The sequence below is a fragment of the Anopheles maculipalpis genome, chromosome 2RL, assembly GCF_943734695.1.
Source record: "Anopheles maculipalpis chromosome 2RL, idAnoMacuDA_375_x, whole genome shotgun sequence".
Classification (NCBI taxonomy): Eukaryota; Metazoa; Arthropoda; class Insecta; order Diptera; family Culicidae; genus Anopheles; species Anopheles maculipalpis.
Window position 1 is genome coordinate 21,149,198 of NC_064871.1, and position 16,767 is coordinate 21,165,964.

General features: G+C 43.5%; 5 protein-coding genes across 5 annotated transcripts in view; 3 read left to right on the plus strand and 2 right to left on the minus strand.

The window, feature by feature from the left end:
* Positions 1-16,767, plus strand: part of LOC126557942 (uncharacterized) — a 72,348-nt gene that overhangs the window by 36,997 nt on the left and 18,584 nt on the right. The gene's annotated exons all lie outside the window — the stretch shown is intronic.
* Positions 8,089-8,869, plus strand: LOC126559495 (60S ribosomal protein L44). Its single transcript, XM_050215663.1, has 3 exons — positions 8,089-8,202; positions 8,451-8,624; positions 8,718-8,869. The coding sequence occupies exons 1-3, from the start codon at positions 8,200-8,202 to the stop codon at positions 8,853-8,855; spliced, it is 315 nt and encodes a 104-aa protein (XP_050071620.1). The 5' UTR covers positions 8,089-8,199; the 3' UTR covers positions 8,856-8,869.
* Positions 9,009-9,596, minus strand: LOC126559196 (follicle cell protein 3C-1). The gene has a single exon (XM_050215320.1). The coding sequence runs from the start codon at positions 9,594-9,596 to the stop codon at positions 9,048-9,050; it is 549 nt and encodes a 182-aa protein (XP_050071277.1). The 3' UTR covers positions 9,009-9,047.
* Positions 9,690-10,789, minus strand: LOC126559204 (armadillo repeat-containing protein 7). The gene is made up of 2 exons (XM_050215328.1): positions 10,666-10,789; positions 9,690-10,584 (listed from the first exon to the last, which is right to left on the minus strand). The coding sequence occupies exons 1-2, from the start codon at positions 10,772-10,774 to the stop codon at positions 10,151-10,153; spliced, it is 543 nt and encodes a 180-aa protein (XP_050071285.1). The 5' UTR covers positions 10,775-10,789; the 3' UTR covers positions 9,690-10,150.
* LOC126556712 (GRIP and coiled-coil domain-containing protein 2) lies at positions 11,382-16,211 on the plus strand. The gene is made up of 6 exons (XM_050212156.1): positions 11,382-11,402; positions 11,490-11,598; positions 11,673-13,256; positions 13,431-15,880; positions 15,978-16,086; positions 16,153-16,211. Exons 1-6 carry the CDS (start codon positions 11,382-11,384, stop codon positions 16,197-16,199), a joined length of 4,320 nt encoding a protein of 1,439 aa, XP_050068113.1. The 3' UTR covers positions 16,200-16,211.

The following is a 16,767-nucleotide window of genomic DNA, read 5'->3' on the forward strand; positions in this document are numbered from 1 at the left end:
TCCGTTCCACGGGTGTATGAGTCCGTGACTCCACTTATTATAGTCAAGCTTGCCAGTGTGTTCCGGGCGGAGCAGAAGAAAAAATGTTTTGGCTTTTTATTACCTTTATTTATCCAAACCCATTCCCTTTTCGTCTGCGCACGGTACTGTGCGCGCGGTTTGTTTTATTGCTGCCCGATGTCGCGGAGTCATTTACATTTCTGCACCATAAAAATCCTGGACTGCCATTTCTTCACTGTTGGTTCTTCTTTCTTTTTTTCTCCATATTTTTCCCTTCCATTTGGCTGGTCTTACCAACTTCCTTTGCCTCCTATGATGATTTTTTTTTCTCCTTAAATCTCGGCCTTATACTTTGCGTCGAGAAACGGTTTATACTGTGGTGTTCGTTTGCTTTAGAGTTTGCACGTCTTGTTTCTTGCTGTTGTTCTCTCATCAAATGTTTCCTTTTGTTTGTGTTTTTCGCTACCTTTTGGCATCCTTTTTATCTTTACCAAACGCTGCTGTATCGTTGCTGTTTATGAACTTTTGTTTACAGTTTGTATTTAATTTATTATACTCATATAAATCTACACTTTTCTAAGTCTATGACATACAGACACTAATCTTAATTGCCCTTTCTCACACATAGAGAATTAATTTTCAGAATTTAAAAATCCAACCCAAATATCCTTTTCCTTTCATTTCCTTTTCGGGCAGACTTCCTGGACACTTTTTAGGCACATTTTCACTTGGAAAGGAACTCTCCTTTCTCATTTCCAAAACGAAACATTTCGTCTCCTTTCGAGCGGTTTTTCGAGAGTGGTTTTTGATTGATCGTGAACGATCGTAAATAGTTCGATCCAAACCAACGCGACCAAGGCGTTCGAAATGTGAGTTTTACGATCGTTTTCACCCTCGGTTAATTGTCTGGTTGAATTATGCTCATCGACAGACAGGGCTGAGCTGAGTGAAGAGCAACTATGCACCGTTATCAGAAAGAACGAGTTTTTTTTTTATTTTGTATGAAATGACTTTCTTAAGCTTGATTGAAGCAAAGGTGATGAAAAGTATTCAAAAATAGGAAGGAATTTTATTTAGCATAGATCGTGATACTCGAATCACAGTCTGCAACACACTTGGCAGTGAAATCCCCCAAACCACAGGAATGCACTACATCAAGACACAACCGATAGCGCGTCCCAGCCGTTCCGTTTCGCTAGCCGAGTATCCTTCATCTACGATCATCGGTTGGACGTCAGGGCCTCACGCACCGCTGGATGCCACGATCGTCTCCATCACAAGCACAGTCAGAAACCCTTTTGTGCAGTTGCCAGCGTAACCGTTGCCACTGCGTTCGCTAATAGTAGCTTGATTCCACTACAGCAGGATGGCCGACCTCGCCCTGCTTCAACTGCGGACATCCGTCGTTCCACCAAAGCTGCCCTCTTGCTCCCGAACCCAACCCGAAAGGGTGTGTTCGCTCCGTGTACGCATCACCAAACGCAACCAACCGTGGCCAGTACCATCGAGAGGACTGAACCGTGGTAAGTCTGTACGGGCCGGTACGGACAGTTTGTGCCGCGAGCTGCCAAACAAAACGAGCTGGGCCCTCGGAGAACTCACCGGCTTAATCGCACTGCAAACTGCCCAACCGGAACGTGGAAGCATCTACTCCTCTTCACTGTACGACCTGGCCAGCAACGGATTGCAGCTGCATAAGGGCTGCTTCACTTCACCTCACCACGTGGCCGCGTGACTTATGAAACTTAGCTCCCCTCCAATAATGGGGAGACCATTTATGCGATCTATTACTCCATGTCATCCGCACACTGCTGTCAACTTGGGCTGGGTGAGGCAGTGATCGACCAATTCCGGGTTGGCAAGCCGGGTTCAACGTACTGGGAGAGATTTTCAGTGTGTGTGTCTGTCTTTATATGTATAACATGATCGCGACACATCCGATGGGTTGTGTCCCAGGGATGAAGCCTACCAGGAGCAGACCGGGAGCACTGCTGCACTGCTGCTCATAACTATGGATCCTGCCCGAGTTGAGTCGGAAAGTTTTACGACCTTACTGAATCGTTTATAATTAGCCGTACGTTCTCTTTCCTGCCACGAACACTTCGGTGTGGTGATGCGTCGTTTTGCGTTGTTGGAGAGCAATTGGAAGCTCTGCCGGTGCTTCCTTTCCTTGTACAAAGGTACAAGGTTGTATTTTTGAGCTCACCATTATGGAACTCATCTTGCTGTTATTGCTGGGAAACAATGTGTTCAGTGCAATTCAGCCACGGACAAAATTCGAAACAGGCCACTGACACTTGTTTTATGTGCAATTGTTTGGCTGTTTTGTTATGTGCGTGTGTGTGCTTCTTAAGCTCTGAGGAACTTGTGCAAGCCGGGTGTTGAAAGGCAACGTGTCCTCCAAACACGTGGCTAAGTTTGAATATTTTTGTAAAGTTCTAAGGCGTTCCAGTTTTACAATCTCCTGGTAAATATTTAATTAGAAGTCGAAGCAGACATTTCATGAGGGTTTTCCCTTTTTTCCTACCCTTTTGCCCATTTATAAAGATGATGGATCCATGCTCGGTAACGAAATGATCCACCATGATGTCTCTCCATTAAGAGCGTTAATCCTTCCGTGCGAAGTAGCCATAAAAATCCAATATCAAAAAACCACGCCATACACCATTAATTTGAAGGTTTTTGATTAAATTCTAGTTCGCCTAGCCGCCCGGCTAGACACAAAACAGACTAACGATCAAATCAACGATGCTCCTGCCTCCGAAAATGGGACGGATCCTTTCATCCCAGCCACGTTGTCCGGCCATTCTTTACAGGTGTGGGATAGACGTTGCGATCGTGGCTATTCTTCCTGCCAGTGCGGCATAGAAAACGGTGATCCGGCTGAGCGTAGCAAAGGCGTTTTGTGTGGGAAAACAAGCTAGCACACCGTGAAGGTCACCGATGATTAGCGACTATTTGCTCATTATATCCGGAGACCGTGCAAGTGGTCCTCGCCACTCCTGTTTGTCGCGGTCTAAAGATTGTTGTTGCTTTTTTCACGTCACACATACAGCAAGTGAAGCAAAGGTTTTATTTGAAAACACATCACAACAACACGGAAATGTGCCATTCGGATGATACCGAATGAAGATTACGTTCTGCATGCAGCTATGGAAGATGTAATCGATTAAAAGCTCATCAGCCGTACACATCGAGGAGTGTGTGAGATGTTTCGGTAAATGTGATAATTATATTTGTTTGTCCAAAACTCGCTTTATTAGCATGTTTTGCTGAGCAAATATAATCAATTTCATCAACTCAACAACTACGACGATTTCAACCAAACGAGATTGTATTACACTGATGGATCATCTTCTGGGGAATGCACTGGCTTCGATGATTTTAAGCGAGTCCACTGATTTTTTTTCAATTTCCAGCAAGCGGATGCCGCAATCTTTTACGCACTATTGATGATAGCAACGAGGCCTTCGGAACAGTATTTGCTCTTTACAGATAGCCTTATTGTTAAGGCTATCTGGCCTGTTAAGAGTAAGGATTTCCTCACACATAAAAATTATTGAACAGCAGTTCAGCGAGGAGTTGGCGGTTACTAGGGGTCCTCAACGGCCAGAGGGATCTTGTCTGCTAGGTGGGTCTTGGCGGCTAGAAAGGCCTCGCGGGCCAGAGAGCCTTTACTGTTAGAACAATTAAACCAAATCACTCAATCAAATTAAACTAAATCCATTTCACTTCGTCTCATAACTTTCTTACGGTTTCCCAAACATGTTTTGACGGTTTTCAGATAATTTTTAATATTTTGCCAAGCACTTATTTTCTTTTTAAAAATAAAACAAATCCCGAAAAGTATAGGTAAAAATTATTTTCTACTATCTTAAAAAGAATTAAATTACACACATTTCTATGTTCTTTATTCTATACACTTTTAAGCTGCTCTAAAAATTCCTACTCTTAACATAACTTAACTTATTAACTTTTTTAGGAAGAATTTGATTGTGTTTTGATACTAAAAAATACGTAAAAAAATGCCGAAAGAAAACTATTGTTGTATTAAAACGTCAAAAATATCTAAGAAGGGCACAAAATTGAGGGACAAGCACAAAAATGCCTGGGAAACCATTAAAAACCTTCTGGACGTTACAAAAAATATACGTAAAAGCGAAATATCCCTGCCAGTCAACCTTTTTTTTTGAACGTCTTCGGAGAACGCTTACTTACTCGCTTACTAGAAGACTCATCGATAACACGTCCTCACTACGGAGAAACGGTTCAAAATGGGACTTGAACTATCGCTTCCGTCAGTGTACAATCCGTAGCAAATAACGGAAGCAAAAGGATGCCAAAAACAGACTAAAACTCAAAACAGGAACAAAAAACGAAAATCTTTCATCCAAAAGGAAATGAAAGCAAAGCTCACATACATGCACACAACAAAAAAAAGGTAAATTAATTTATGAGTTGAACTTTACTTCGTTTCCCTACCCAGCATCATCCTCAGTCAACAGACGTCGCCCCTTTCCTGTACTATCTGAAACGCCATCGCGCATGCTCACTTCCTTTTAGATTTGTTCCCTTTTCCCTCATCGGATCATCCGGCGCTGCAATGGTACACCAGCTATGCTAAAGAAGTGTGCCCTCCGTGTGTGTGAGTGGGTCCGTGTTCATATGGCTTGGCTAAAGGGTTCTTTTACCTTTTTCGCAACATCACCACCACCGTTTGGGGGCTTCAAGACTTGTCTTTTCTTTCTCTCTTCCACCGAACTCAACGAAAAGATCTTTCTGCGTGCTTTGGCGTGCAACTCGACTGCATTTTTTTTTTTAATTGTTCCCGGTAGAAGCAAGTACGTGGGGTGTGTTTGTATTGTGGAAGAAAGTCACTAATTAGCATGTAAGAGTTGCGGCCGAAGAGCATCTTTATCCCCGGAAGCATCTTTATCGATGCGCGTTTGCGATGCGCGAACATTCGACACGTGGTCGGTCGATGCAATAACGAATTTCTTTGCCGATTTAAAAAATAAACCCCCCGTACAAAGAACGTTTGCTATTTGATGGTAAAGTTAATTTGCAACGTCTTGCGATCTTCGCTGCTCTGGGAGGACTGTTTACGGGCTTGCTATCTAATTTATTCCCGTCCCATTTCCGGGTTCCATCTTTTATCGTGCGTAGTTTCTGCTCCAGGTTAAGTTTTGGGTCAGGCTGCTTCCGGGAAGTAATCTATCCTGATGCCCTTGGTTGTCTTTTTTTTTTTACCAAAACCTTACTTCTACCTTTTTTACGCAGTTTGTCTCTGCAAATGTCTCTCCGAAAACTAAAAAAAAAACTGTCCCCCAACAAGGGTCAAGACAAAGATTACGGCAAAGCTTCGAGGATACTGTGCGCGTGATCGCGACAGCACGGAAATGCACCCATCAGGATGTGCAGTGCAGTTGATGTGTTTTTGTGTGTCTGACTGACCGGCCAGTGGAAGTACACCAAAACTCCACTCATCAGCTCATCGGCCACGATATGCAAATGGGCTCGTATAATTTTATTGAACTGTTGTTTGTGCTTCGGACGGTGGACGTCCGTCCAATAGGTGCAACCCGAGGGATCCCTTTTTGGGGTGTTTCGCTGTGCTCCCCAAATCGCCTTCCATCTGCCCGCGATTTTACCCAAAAAAGGCTGTCAATAAAGCGTTTTGATCGGTTTTTGAATATTTTTCTTTTTTGGGGTTCGTCACATTCAACCAATTCTTTCGAACAGATCGACGACACAATCGGGATTCCATTCACTCTGCCGGTGCGGAAGAAATGCAGATTCCTTTATTGGAGTTTTATCACCTTGTGCCGTCCTTTTTCGCAGGTTTCCCTCCCCATCACTGGATCAGTTTGGAGTTGGTGGCACACGGTAGGACTTTGGTGGCGATCGCAGAGCATTATCCTCCTTTCGCTGCAGACGATTTGATGGGCTTGTGATCGGTTGCGATCATACTTTCGGAAGGAGATGTTTTTTTTTTGTTTCTTCGCTCTGTCTGTCACTATGGTAGCCACAAAGCTAGCAGTTCTTTCTACAATTTGTACTTTTTTTTTAAACGCGATCGATCAAATATCAGTTGAACAGATCGCAAGGCACAAAACAAACAAACCCGAAATACAAACAGGAAACCATTTTTGATAGTGATAGATCCTGTTTTGTAGCGGAGTCCTCAAAAACTGTTCCGTCATCTCGAGGTTGTATTTTTTTTTTCGGCGAACGTTTTCGGAAACGCGATGCATGATGCAAGAACATGGAGCAATCAGCAAATGATACCGTTTTAGCGAATGCGAGTCGCCCTTGTAAGAGAGTGTGTAAGCGATGTTGCAAATTAATGCGTAAGTCGCAATCGAATCAGTGCCAGAAGACGTTAAGATTACACTCTGCCGAGAGGGTGATGAGATCGGTCGCGCAAAGGAAGGAAAGTTTTTGAGCCGTTTGTTTGCAGTGCTCTCCCAGGAAAGATCTCACCAAAAGGATGATATCAAAAGTGGGTGAACGGGGGTTGGTGGTCAGAGGGTTGGAAGGGAAATAATAAAATAAACAACGGAATCAACGGAATCAGGCGAACCGGCGAGGAAACCGAGAACGAACCACTCCACATGATAAGAGGTGGGCACTGTTGCGTCAGAGCGCGTTTCCCAGCGGAGTGGTCCAGGGATGAAGTATCATTTGAAGAGGGGTGAGTTTTATTTTATTTATTTTATTTTCTTTACCCCGTTGCTCTTGGCTCGCGCTAGTGGACGAACAGCGGTTGGTTGGTTGGTGGAGGCCACAGGAACCAGGGTGGCAATGATATACCCCGGTGTGGCTCAGTAAGGACGACCATTCTCTCTTCACCAGATCTCTTGTGTGTCCGCATTTCCCACTGCAAGACTCTCAGCAGCTCAGGGTACCAATTCGCACCGATGCAATATATGTGACCGGGTAGCCCGAGTGTGCGAGAGACAGCGAAGAAAAAAATCGGTAAAACTTTTAATGTAATCCAACATCCACCAGTTGGTGATCGACAAACGGGGTTTTGTTGGGAATGACGAGTGCGTGAGATTGGAGAATGTCCGGCACAAACAAGGCACGGAAAATATGAGAGGATATGTGGTACGATCACATGGTGCGGAGGGCGGTGTGTTTGGTAAATAAAAAATTTCTACTCGTATCAAAACCATAAAATAACAATTTATGTGCGAAGAAGCGGCTCACAGTTTTGCGTACGGCCACAGGAACTCTCGAACGCGAGAGCAGTGAACCGCCGCCGTAAGGAGTATAACGATCGCGTCCTCGTTCAGAAAGGAAACTTGGTGGGGGCGCCATATGAGGCAGCAGTTGTGAACGAGTGTAGTCGTGACGCCGGCCGAAAAGAAGAACACAGGACACACAGTGATTGCTTACCAACAGTTGACGATTACCACCAACGGAGGACATTACGGTAATGAGTCGGCACTAAAGGTGGTCTTATGGTTATTTGATGCGGTGTCGAACGACATTCACTCTCCGAGACGCCAAGTACGGGGTCGTGTGTAAATTCGGTCAAGCCGGGAAAGACGATACATATGGTGAACTGTAGATAATGGGAATAGTACTTTGAACTCCTTTCCATTGCTTGAAATGCGATGATTGTTGAAGAAAAAAAATGTTTCAAGGAAAGGATAACATTCTTTTGCTCCAAACCTTGGTGTAATATTGTCGATAATGGTTTAAATATTTTTCTTGGCATGCGAAGTCATATAGGCAACGGTGTTGGTCTTTCACACGGCAGGATCGGGTATTGAATCCCTTCGGGATCACGCACTGTAAGTCAATTTATACCTCTCATCGATGAAGCAGATTCTTGGCCTGAATTATGATATTAAGCACCAAAACACTTGAAGAAAACTAGCAAAATGCTTTTGAAATCATAAATTCAAAAGTGATGAACAAGTCGTACAAACCGAACATAAAATAAAAACACAATAAAAAGGGCTAAATTTCCCTTTTCAACGGTCAAAATTTAAATTATTTATGTTCGAATATATGCTCGAACTTGTTTTCGCACCGTTTGCTTGAAAATAATATTGATACTTTTTATTATCTTGCATGTCATGACGCCGGAAACAAGCGTTCTGTCATCTGTTATTCGTGGATTGACGTTTACCGCTTGCTCTGTGCTTCCTCTTTTCGTTTGTGACTGAATCGACGAGAACATCCAAGATGGTACGTGATGGCTTAATTTCGCGTAATTTGCAGTAGTTTATGATATTTCAATGCTATAAACTCGCTTTGTCATCGGTCCATACTGTGCTGCAAGTGCCGGTTATGAAAACGCTTATCGAAATGTCGCAATAATGAAGAAATGCAAACGATGTTTATAGTGCATTGAGAACCGTCGGACGGATTCTAAGGTTATGTTGTTACTGTTGGAAACGGTCAATTGATTGTCCCCCGTTTTTTTTGTGTTTCAGGTAAATGTACCGAAGCAGCGCCGCACGTACTGCAAAAAGTGCAAGGTTCACCGTGTGCACAAGGTGACACAGTACAAGAAGTCGAAGGAACGACAGGCTTCTCAGGGTCGTCGTCGTTACGATCGTAAACAGAAAGGTTTCGGTGGCCAAACTAAGCCCATCTTCAGGAAGAAGGTAAGTTTGGCTGGTTTGTGCGTGGGACCGTGGCAGAAAAAGAAAATCAATGTCTCATACCGTACGATGTGATTTTGTTTCTTCATCCGCCAGGCCAAGACCACCAAGAAAATCGTGCTGCGTATGGAATGTGTCGAGTGCAAGTACCGCAAACAGACCCCACTGAAGCGCTGCAAACATTTCGAGCTCGGTGGCGACAAGAAGCGCAAGGGACAGATGATTCAGTTCTAGGCAGTGTGTCTGGTCTTGAAACATCCGCGCATCGTATTTTTCGGAAAACCATCTTCTCCGGAATAAAGTTTCAGCCCTTCCCGGCGTGTGATTCCGCGACGAGCAAGGAATGATGATCATGTGAGGAACAACACTCTACACACACTTGTATTGTGATTTCATCGTGTTTATTCAATCGACCCGCTCAAGATATCACCGGTCTGCTTCGTTTTGCTCGTCGGAACTGGTGGTAGTAGTGTTGTTTTCCCGCAAAGATTGTCGTATTAGCTCCGCCATCAAATTGCAACGCATGGGTTTGTCATTCTGGCAGCAATATTCTTTCCCAGCCGACAGATTACTGTTCACCCATCGGGGAGCACAGTTTTGGTAAAACAAATAGGCACGCTCGCGGAAACAATCACGATCGATGGTGGCACATATGACGTTCTGCGAGTTGGGCAAATGTTTCACAATCGAGTCCAAACATTTGTTCGCGCACTGTTTGTTGCCGGATGTCGTGCAGGGAAAGTGTTGCATCAGCTCCAGCTGAATTCCCGGGTTACCCTTCGGTTGTTCCGTACGGTTGAAACGATTGAACTGTCCAGTTAGGTAGATGGCACAGGTACATGGTACGTCGTTGGCCGACTTTCGCTGAACTTCGGCAAGCCGGAATCTGGAATACTTCACACAAGTAACCGCTTGCACCAGAATGGTGATGATACAAATGGCGAAAAGAGCGACATTTTTCCTACGGTAGTCCATGTCGACAGGCTGTGGCAGAAAAACTAATCGCGAAGTAAAACGCCGAGTCTAAAGCTAGCGTCTACCGCTCCGACCAAAGTGAAAGTTCTGACGTTTTCCCTTTTTTCAGTCGAATATTTGTTTATTTTCACTTCCGCACGGCAAACAGTTTTGCTGTCCCTTCAAAAACAACGAGCCCGCTTTGTTTGCTTTCATACGAAACCGTTACAATTTTGCGCATTTCCTCTACCTTTACGCTGAACAGGACTTCCTTTTCTAAACGGCATCGGCTCGGAAAGCGAAAGTTCTGTGTCGTCACAACAAAGCCCGGAAAGTTGGTACCGATTATCCCCGCAATGACACCATTCAGAAAGGCTCCATTCACGAAGACCTGCTCCTTGAGGTCAGATACGTCGGTTACGTGAATTGGATTGCTATCCCCTGTTAGTGCCACAAACAGCTGTACGTCGGATTGGCGAAATGTTCTCGACAAACTGAACACTGTTCCTACCGTAGGTTGAACTTTGGTGCATGTGCTGCTAAAACTTCTCACTAATTGTATCCAATGCATTGCTTTAGCTAAGATCTTCTGCCAGTATTGTTGCAAGATTAACAATTCTTTTACTTTCTGACTGTTTGAAATGTTCTAATAACCTTAATAGACATTTGTCTTCTTTTGCCAACAGAGTTCTGGTATCGTTTAACAGAAAAGAATAGCACGTCAAGGTGTTGCAAACTATCTCACAGTCTGTCTGATACTTTTCCAACAATGTCCTGAGCTGGCTGAGACCGTTACTTCTCTCAATGTACTCGGCGATTACTGAATCAAGCGCGATATTGGCCAGTCCTACGATGGCGTGCAGGACAAGTAAACGATCCACCACTCCTTGGAGCGATTGTTGCACAATTTCATAGAAAAGTTCGTGTGCTTTTGCTTCACGCAGAAACTTCCAGTTGATTGGATCGTACGCAAAGTTAGCTAGATTGGCCGTAACTTGCTGTTGTGCTTCTAAAATAGAATGAATCGTTAGCTGCGTTTAAATGATCACTCAGAATAGACAGGAATGGCATTAGATAGTAAAATGCATACCTAAGTTCGATGTTTCGTAATACTCATCCACAAGCAAACACAAGTAAGTCTTTCGATTTATGCCCCCATTAGGAGTGCGTCGCTTCAGACGTTCCTGAGTGCTGAACATTTAGAAGGCAAAAGATATCAAGTATGATCAAAACTAAGTTAGATTTTTGAGCAAATTTATCCAACTGTACCCGTACCGGTGCGATTGCTTACTTTCCAAGTCTCCAATGTTTACAAAACATTCCACGGTGTGACATTCAAGCTAGACTCATGCTCAAAAATACAGTAGCCGACTGTGCTTCGAAAACATTTTCTTAAATATTGTGTATACAAACTACAAAGTAACAGTTTGATTATTTAACTCAAAGATGTAAAACAGATACAAAGGAAATATGGATTTTTACCCCACAATCGCAGCAATTGATCTTTTGTGTATATAAAATCCTACCTTGCCAATGTCATCCACGCGATCCACCTTCGATTGGTTGCATTCTATTTTGAGTTTTCCCCTTCGGTCTGACACGTAGCTGTCACCCTAAACTCAATAATAAAGTTGGCAAATTCTGCGAAAGTGATTTCATTTTCTTGTTATCGTAGCACGTATACACAATTCTAGTTCTACCCTTATCTCTGTAGATTTGCAACGGCACTATGCCTTACAGAGCACATCTAAATTGAACTGAAATTACCTTCTGCTAATCGTGCCTAAAACAACACCCAGAGAAATCATGAGTCAAAGCTCAGATCAGGTGATAATTTTGGTTTACGATGTTTACTCAGTTTGCTGCTGATGTCATGCATATAATATAAGCTCGGCGTTGCCCTCTATTTCCCAGGATCCCTCCCGGAAAGCTAGTCCGTTCGACAGTCTGAGCAGAGACGATCTGGTGAAGAAATGCAAAGGTCTGCTGGGTATCGCCCAAAAGGCCAAACAAGCGAAAGATGGTAAAATAGTACTTCGCGCTAATTGTGTGATACCTTACGGATCAATTTTAATCACTGCATTTTTACCATTGCAGAATGTCAAGAAGAGAACCGCCGGCTTAAAGAGCAACTAAGCCATTTTGAGACACAGAAAAATGCGGACAAAGAATGCATCAAGGCTATGCAAGAAGTAGCCGATTCATACATGGACCAAAAGCTACAAGCAACGATGAAAGTGGATGAATTACAGAAACAGCTAACAAAAGTAAGCGGCCAATTAGCAGAAGAAAAAATTGCACATGAAAAGGAAACCCACGCAGTAAAGGTGGAAATTGAACAGCTGAAGGAAAAACTGGCCAAACTCGAGAAAGAAACGGAGCGTTGCAACGAACTGCAGGAAGAAAATGCTAATCTCGAAAAGGAGCGGATAGCACTGGAGCAAGAGCTGATAAAGGTGAAGGGCAGCCAAACTGTGCTGGGCGAATCAGCGTCGACTCCGAGGGAAGAGAAATTGATCCGCAAGCTGAAGCTATACAAAGCCAAAGTTCAAGAAATCAACGCCAAGCTGCTGCTTCTTAAATCCGATCGCAAGATCTTACTCAAAACAGTCAAAGAATATGCTGAGCAGGTACCAAAGTGGCAAAAAGATTTGGTTAATGCTTCAAATGTTCTTTTTGAAAAGATACGCGTTCTCGAGCTGATAAAAAGTGAGCTTGAAGAAAAGATCGGACAGCACGAAATAGCGGCCAAAGAACTGCAGGAAAAAAATATCGACCTAGAGAGGCAATTAGCAGAACTGGAACGGAAATTTGAACAGAGTTCGGCTGCAGCTAACGATCAAACTGACAGTACCGTACCGCGCTCTGAACAACTATTAGCAGAAATAGAACGTTTAAATTTGATTATTACATCGTTAGAAGAAAAAACCCGTACAGAGCTGTCAACATATGAAGCTAAACTGAAAGCCGACAGCGACGAGAAGGAAAATCTTCGGAAAGACCTTGAAGCATCGAATCAATCAATTCTACATTTGCAGGCACAAATTCAATCTCAAGAGGATATACTGTCAGAAAGCAAACAAACGCAGTCGAGTATCAACAAACAACTCGAGCAATATGCAAAGGATGCCAACCTTTTTGAGCAACAAGCGAAAGCACTGGAAGAAGAACTACAAAACCACATACAACAGATAGAACACTACAAACAGAATGAGGAATCTTTGCAAGCTAACGTGGATAGCCTCACAGTTCTACTACAAGACGCGGAAAAGGAAAAGCATCGCCTACAAAAAGATATTTCTATCAAGTCTACCGAAGAGAATGAAAAATCCGTAGCCATTCAAGTGGAATTAAGTGAAGCTACGGAAAAGCTGATCACAATAGAACAAGAAAAAGAAATGCTGGAAAAACAAATTGCTTCACTGGAAACTGAATTGGAAAAGCAAAGCTCAAAATTGGTCGAAGTAAACCAGCAAGTTGTGCAGAAGTTGGTAGTGGAAAATCAAAATCTAGAAGCCCAGTTAGCTCAACTTGCGGAAAAGCTGCATAATAGCATTTCAAAATCGAAGCAAGTAGTTGACCGCTGCGAGCTCTTGGAAAAAGAGTCCGAGTCCAGAAAGTTGGAGCTGGAAGAGCTCGATTCCGAAAAGAATCGTTTGCTGGAGGAAGTAAAGCAAGCGCGTACAGAAAGCGACGCCATTAGCAAGAAATTTTCGCGCGATTTGAAGAAAAAAGATGATAAAATTGTTGCATTGGAGCAGAAATTGGAAGAATTGAAAGATAAAGCGCTGAAAAACGATGATGAAAATGAAAAAATGTCCGTCGAAACGCAAGCACATGTGCAACAGTTGGAAGAACAAATCACCACGCTGAATGATAATTGCGACCGGTTAAAGGCCGAAAACGGTGAGCTGCTTTCCGAGTTAAAAGAGATCAACGAAATGCTAAAAGATAGAGGAGAGGTAATTAATTTGCAACTTTCCAAAATTGCCGAACTGCAGGAAAAGCTGTCCCGCACGGAAACGGTCGAGGTAGAACCGTTAAAGCTACAGATTGATCAGCTGCAAAAGCTGGTCGCAGAAAAAGAGACCGAGCTTGAACGGCAACGTGACGAACTGGCGACTGCACTGAACCGGTCGAACGTTAGCTTTGATACGCAGAGTGATGTAATGTCCACGTCGACCATTTCACGCGTCGAGGATGTCGCTCGGTTACGAGAAATTGATGAAAGTTACGAAGAAAAGTACATCAAACTACGCTCGCTAGCAGTGAAGCTGAAGAAAAAAGTTGCAGAACAGACCATTCTGCTGCAAAAATATGAAAAAGAAGGCTCAACAGGGACGTCGACCGTAACCGTGGCTAGTTCTGCGGATTCTGCGCTCCAAACAGTTACCAAAAATTTACAAACACTACAAACGGAAAATGATCGATTACAGGATCAACTCGATGGTATGACAAAAGAAATTTCAAACTTGCGGGAAGAACTTGATAAAAAATCAATTGAATTGACTACGTTAGAGCAGATCCAGAAGGACGTCGAAGGTACAAGCAAAGACCGAACCACACTAGAAACGGCCATCCGGGAATATCAAACACAAATTCAAAATCTAAAGCGCGAAAAGGATGCCTTTCAAATGGCTAAAAAAGAGATTGATGCGGAGAACCAACGGTTAAAGGCTAACCTCAAGGCAAAGGAAAAAGATCTCTCGGATACGATGGAACAACAAAAAGAGCTCAAATCGGAGCTAGAACGTTCGAAACTTGCCGTGAAGAAAGCGAACCTGTTAACGCTCGAAATGGAAGCGTACGAACGTTCACTGGCCGAGCTAAACAGCAAACTGGAGACGAAGAAAACCTTAGTGAAAGAGCTGGAAGAAACGATCGACGCACAGGAACGTTCGATGAAGAGTCTCAAGCAGCAGCTAACGATACTGGAGGAAAGCTTAGAATCGCAGCAAAAACATTCCCGCGAACTAAAGCAAGAGGTGGACGTCCAGCAGGGAAAATTACGCCAAAGCGAACACCAGCGTATGGAGCTTACTGGTCAGCTGGAAGAACTGCGGGACGAGCATGATCGTTTGAAGCAAAAGGTAGAGAATAATCGTGTCGAGCTGGAGCAGGTAGCGGCCGAGAAGCAGAAAACTTGCGGTTCGTTGGAAATGGAAAAAAATACTCTGCTCAAACAAAATGTTAGCTTGGAGAGCGAGCTTAATGAGTTGCGCAAGGAAATGGCAGGCAGGCAGCAGGAATTGGATGACATTCGGACCGAGTTTGCTAGTTACAAAATTCGTGCCCAGTCTGTGTTGCGACAGAACCAGAACAAGGACAGCAGCCGGGAGAAGGAGCTGGAAGAAGAATTGAGTCAGCTGCGTCGTTCGCTGGATGCGGTAGAAAACAAGCAGCAAAGTCTTCTGAAGCAAATAGCGGACTTAACGAAAAGTAACGAAGAGTTTAAACATGAACGAGACCGGACACAGAATCGTTGCAAGGAACTGTTGGGTTTGCTGGAAGAAAGTCGACTACACAATGAATCGCTGATGGAAGAATCGAGGAAAGTGAACCAGGAACACCAGGAAGCGCTAAAAACTCAACGCATTCAGAACGAAACACTTGTCCAGTGTTACAAGAAGCAGCTCGAAGAACAGCAGGAAGCTCACGCACGAGAAATGGAACAGCTGCAGAAAAGTGTACGCTCCATCCGATCGGAAGCATCAGTGGACGGTTTGGCAGGTGTCGAAAGCCGAAGTAATCTTTTAAACAATAATCTTTCACTACAAAGTTCCTTAATGCTAGGCGCAGGGGCCGCTAGTCGGACCACGTTTACCGATGAGCAGCGCATTAGTCTGCTGCTAATGGAAAGAGAAGATGGCGAAGGTTCGGAAAACACTAGCCTAGGAGCGGGAACTTTGGGCCCATGGAGGCGAAAACTTTCCACCTCTTCAACGGCACGAGGACGCAGCAGCCGTGATGTTATGCCGTTGGATGAGTTGCTAAACACTTCGTTCGACGATGCAAACTCGGTGGTACTGGCAGACGACGGTGGTGAGAGTGATCAGCACCACGGACCCACGTACGGTAGGGATTCATCGCCAACGGTCGAACTGCAGGCTACGAAGGAGCAGCTTAGCAAACAGGAAAGCCGGGTGCGTCATCTAACCGCAGTGCTGGCGGAAGCGGAACAAGATCTTGCGAAACTGACGCAACTGAACGAGCTGCTGAAGGAAGAGGTACGTCGACAGCAGCGATCCATTGAACGGGAGGCCCATGTACACAATTCAGAGTATTTAAAAAATGTGATATTCAAGGTAATTTTTTTTTTCGCAAACACGTGCATCACACAGCTACAATTTTAATATTGATGGTATTTTTTTTTTGTTTCCTTCCTCCACTCGGTGCGCATAGTTTGTAACGTTAAGCAATGGAGATGAGCGGTCAAGGTTGGTGCCGGTTTTAAACACAATACTTAAGCTTAGTCCGGAGGAAACACAGAAACTGCAGAACGTAGCCAAAGGTAAGCTCCTGTTGATTATCCGCCATAAGCATCAGTAGAATACATTTTCTGGGGTTCTTTTTACAGGTTCTGATCCTAGTGCTCGCGGTTGGACGGGTTTATTGTGGAGTTAGTGTGGAGTCCGATATGCCTTTATGTATCTATATTCATTCCTGGTTTAAGTGGTAAAGTTTAAAAAGCGGTTATCCTCCCCCTATACTTGTTAGATAGTTCCTACGCAGTGTGACTGTACACTGCACTGCCAGACGATTGGAATATAAATATTGGTCCATCGATCGTCCCGTCCGAAGTTAGGTAATTTAATACAAAAAACACCCCTTACGTAATTTTATTGGTACATATTCATTCTTAATCTGCGTTATTGCACCAATCAAAACGAAGGAATAAATTGAGCATGTTGTTTTACTGTTAAATTAACCTTTAAGTTTAAATTGTCCTTGTATAATTTTGAACGAATTTGTGTTACTAAAAATATTAGAAAGTCAATTGTGCATTATTAGCTTCGTTTGAGATATTCTTAGAAGCTCGAATGAAATAACATTTATGTCCTTGGTTCCAGCAAATCTTGATTACACTGTACATTGCCTAAAGACAGTACCAGTTTAAATTTTATTTAAAACGGCAATAAAATTATTTCAAGTAGAGAATCATTTTAGTAAAACAATAACCAAAACTTTAAAG

What these genes read in the sequence shown, in the direction of transcription:
- LOC126559495 (XM_050215663.1), top strand. An exon ending in AGCCCATCTTCAGGAAGAAG is followed by an intron (nt 8,625 to 8,717) that starts GTAAGTTTGGCT and finishes TTCATCCGCCAG; the next exon opens with GCCAAGACCACCAAGAAAAT.
- LOC126556712 (XM_050212156.1), top strand. Translation starts at nt 11,382, where the DNA reads ATGAGTCAAAGCTCAGATCAG. An exon ending in GGCCAAACAAGCGAAAGATG is followed by an intron (nt 11,599 to 11,672) that starts GTAAAATAGTAC and finishes TTACCATTGCAG; the next exon opens with AATGTCAAGAAGAGAACCGC. An exon ending in GGAGGAAGTAAAGCAAGCGC is followed by an intron (nt 13,257 to 13,430) that starts GTACAGAAAGCG and finishes AACAGTTGGAAG; the next exon opens with AACAAATCACCACGCTGAAT.
- LOC126559196 (XM_050215320.1), bottom strand. Translation starts at nt 9,596, where the DNA reads ATGGACTACCGTAGGAAAAATGTCGCTCTTTTCGCCATTTGTATCATC.
- LOC126559204 (XM_050215328.1), bottom strand. Translation starts at nt 10,774, where the DNA reads ATGTTCAGCACTCAGGAACGTCTGAAGCGACGCACTCCTAATGGGGGC. An exon ending in TTACGAAACATCGAACTTAG is followed by an intron (nt 10,585 to 10,665) that starts GTATGCATTTTA and finishes ATTCTATTTTAG; the next exon opens with AAGCACAACAGCAAGTTACG.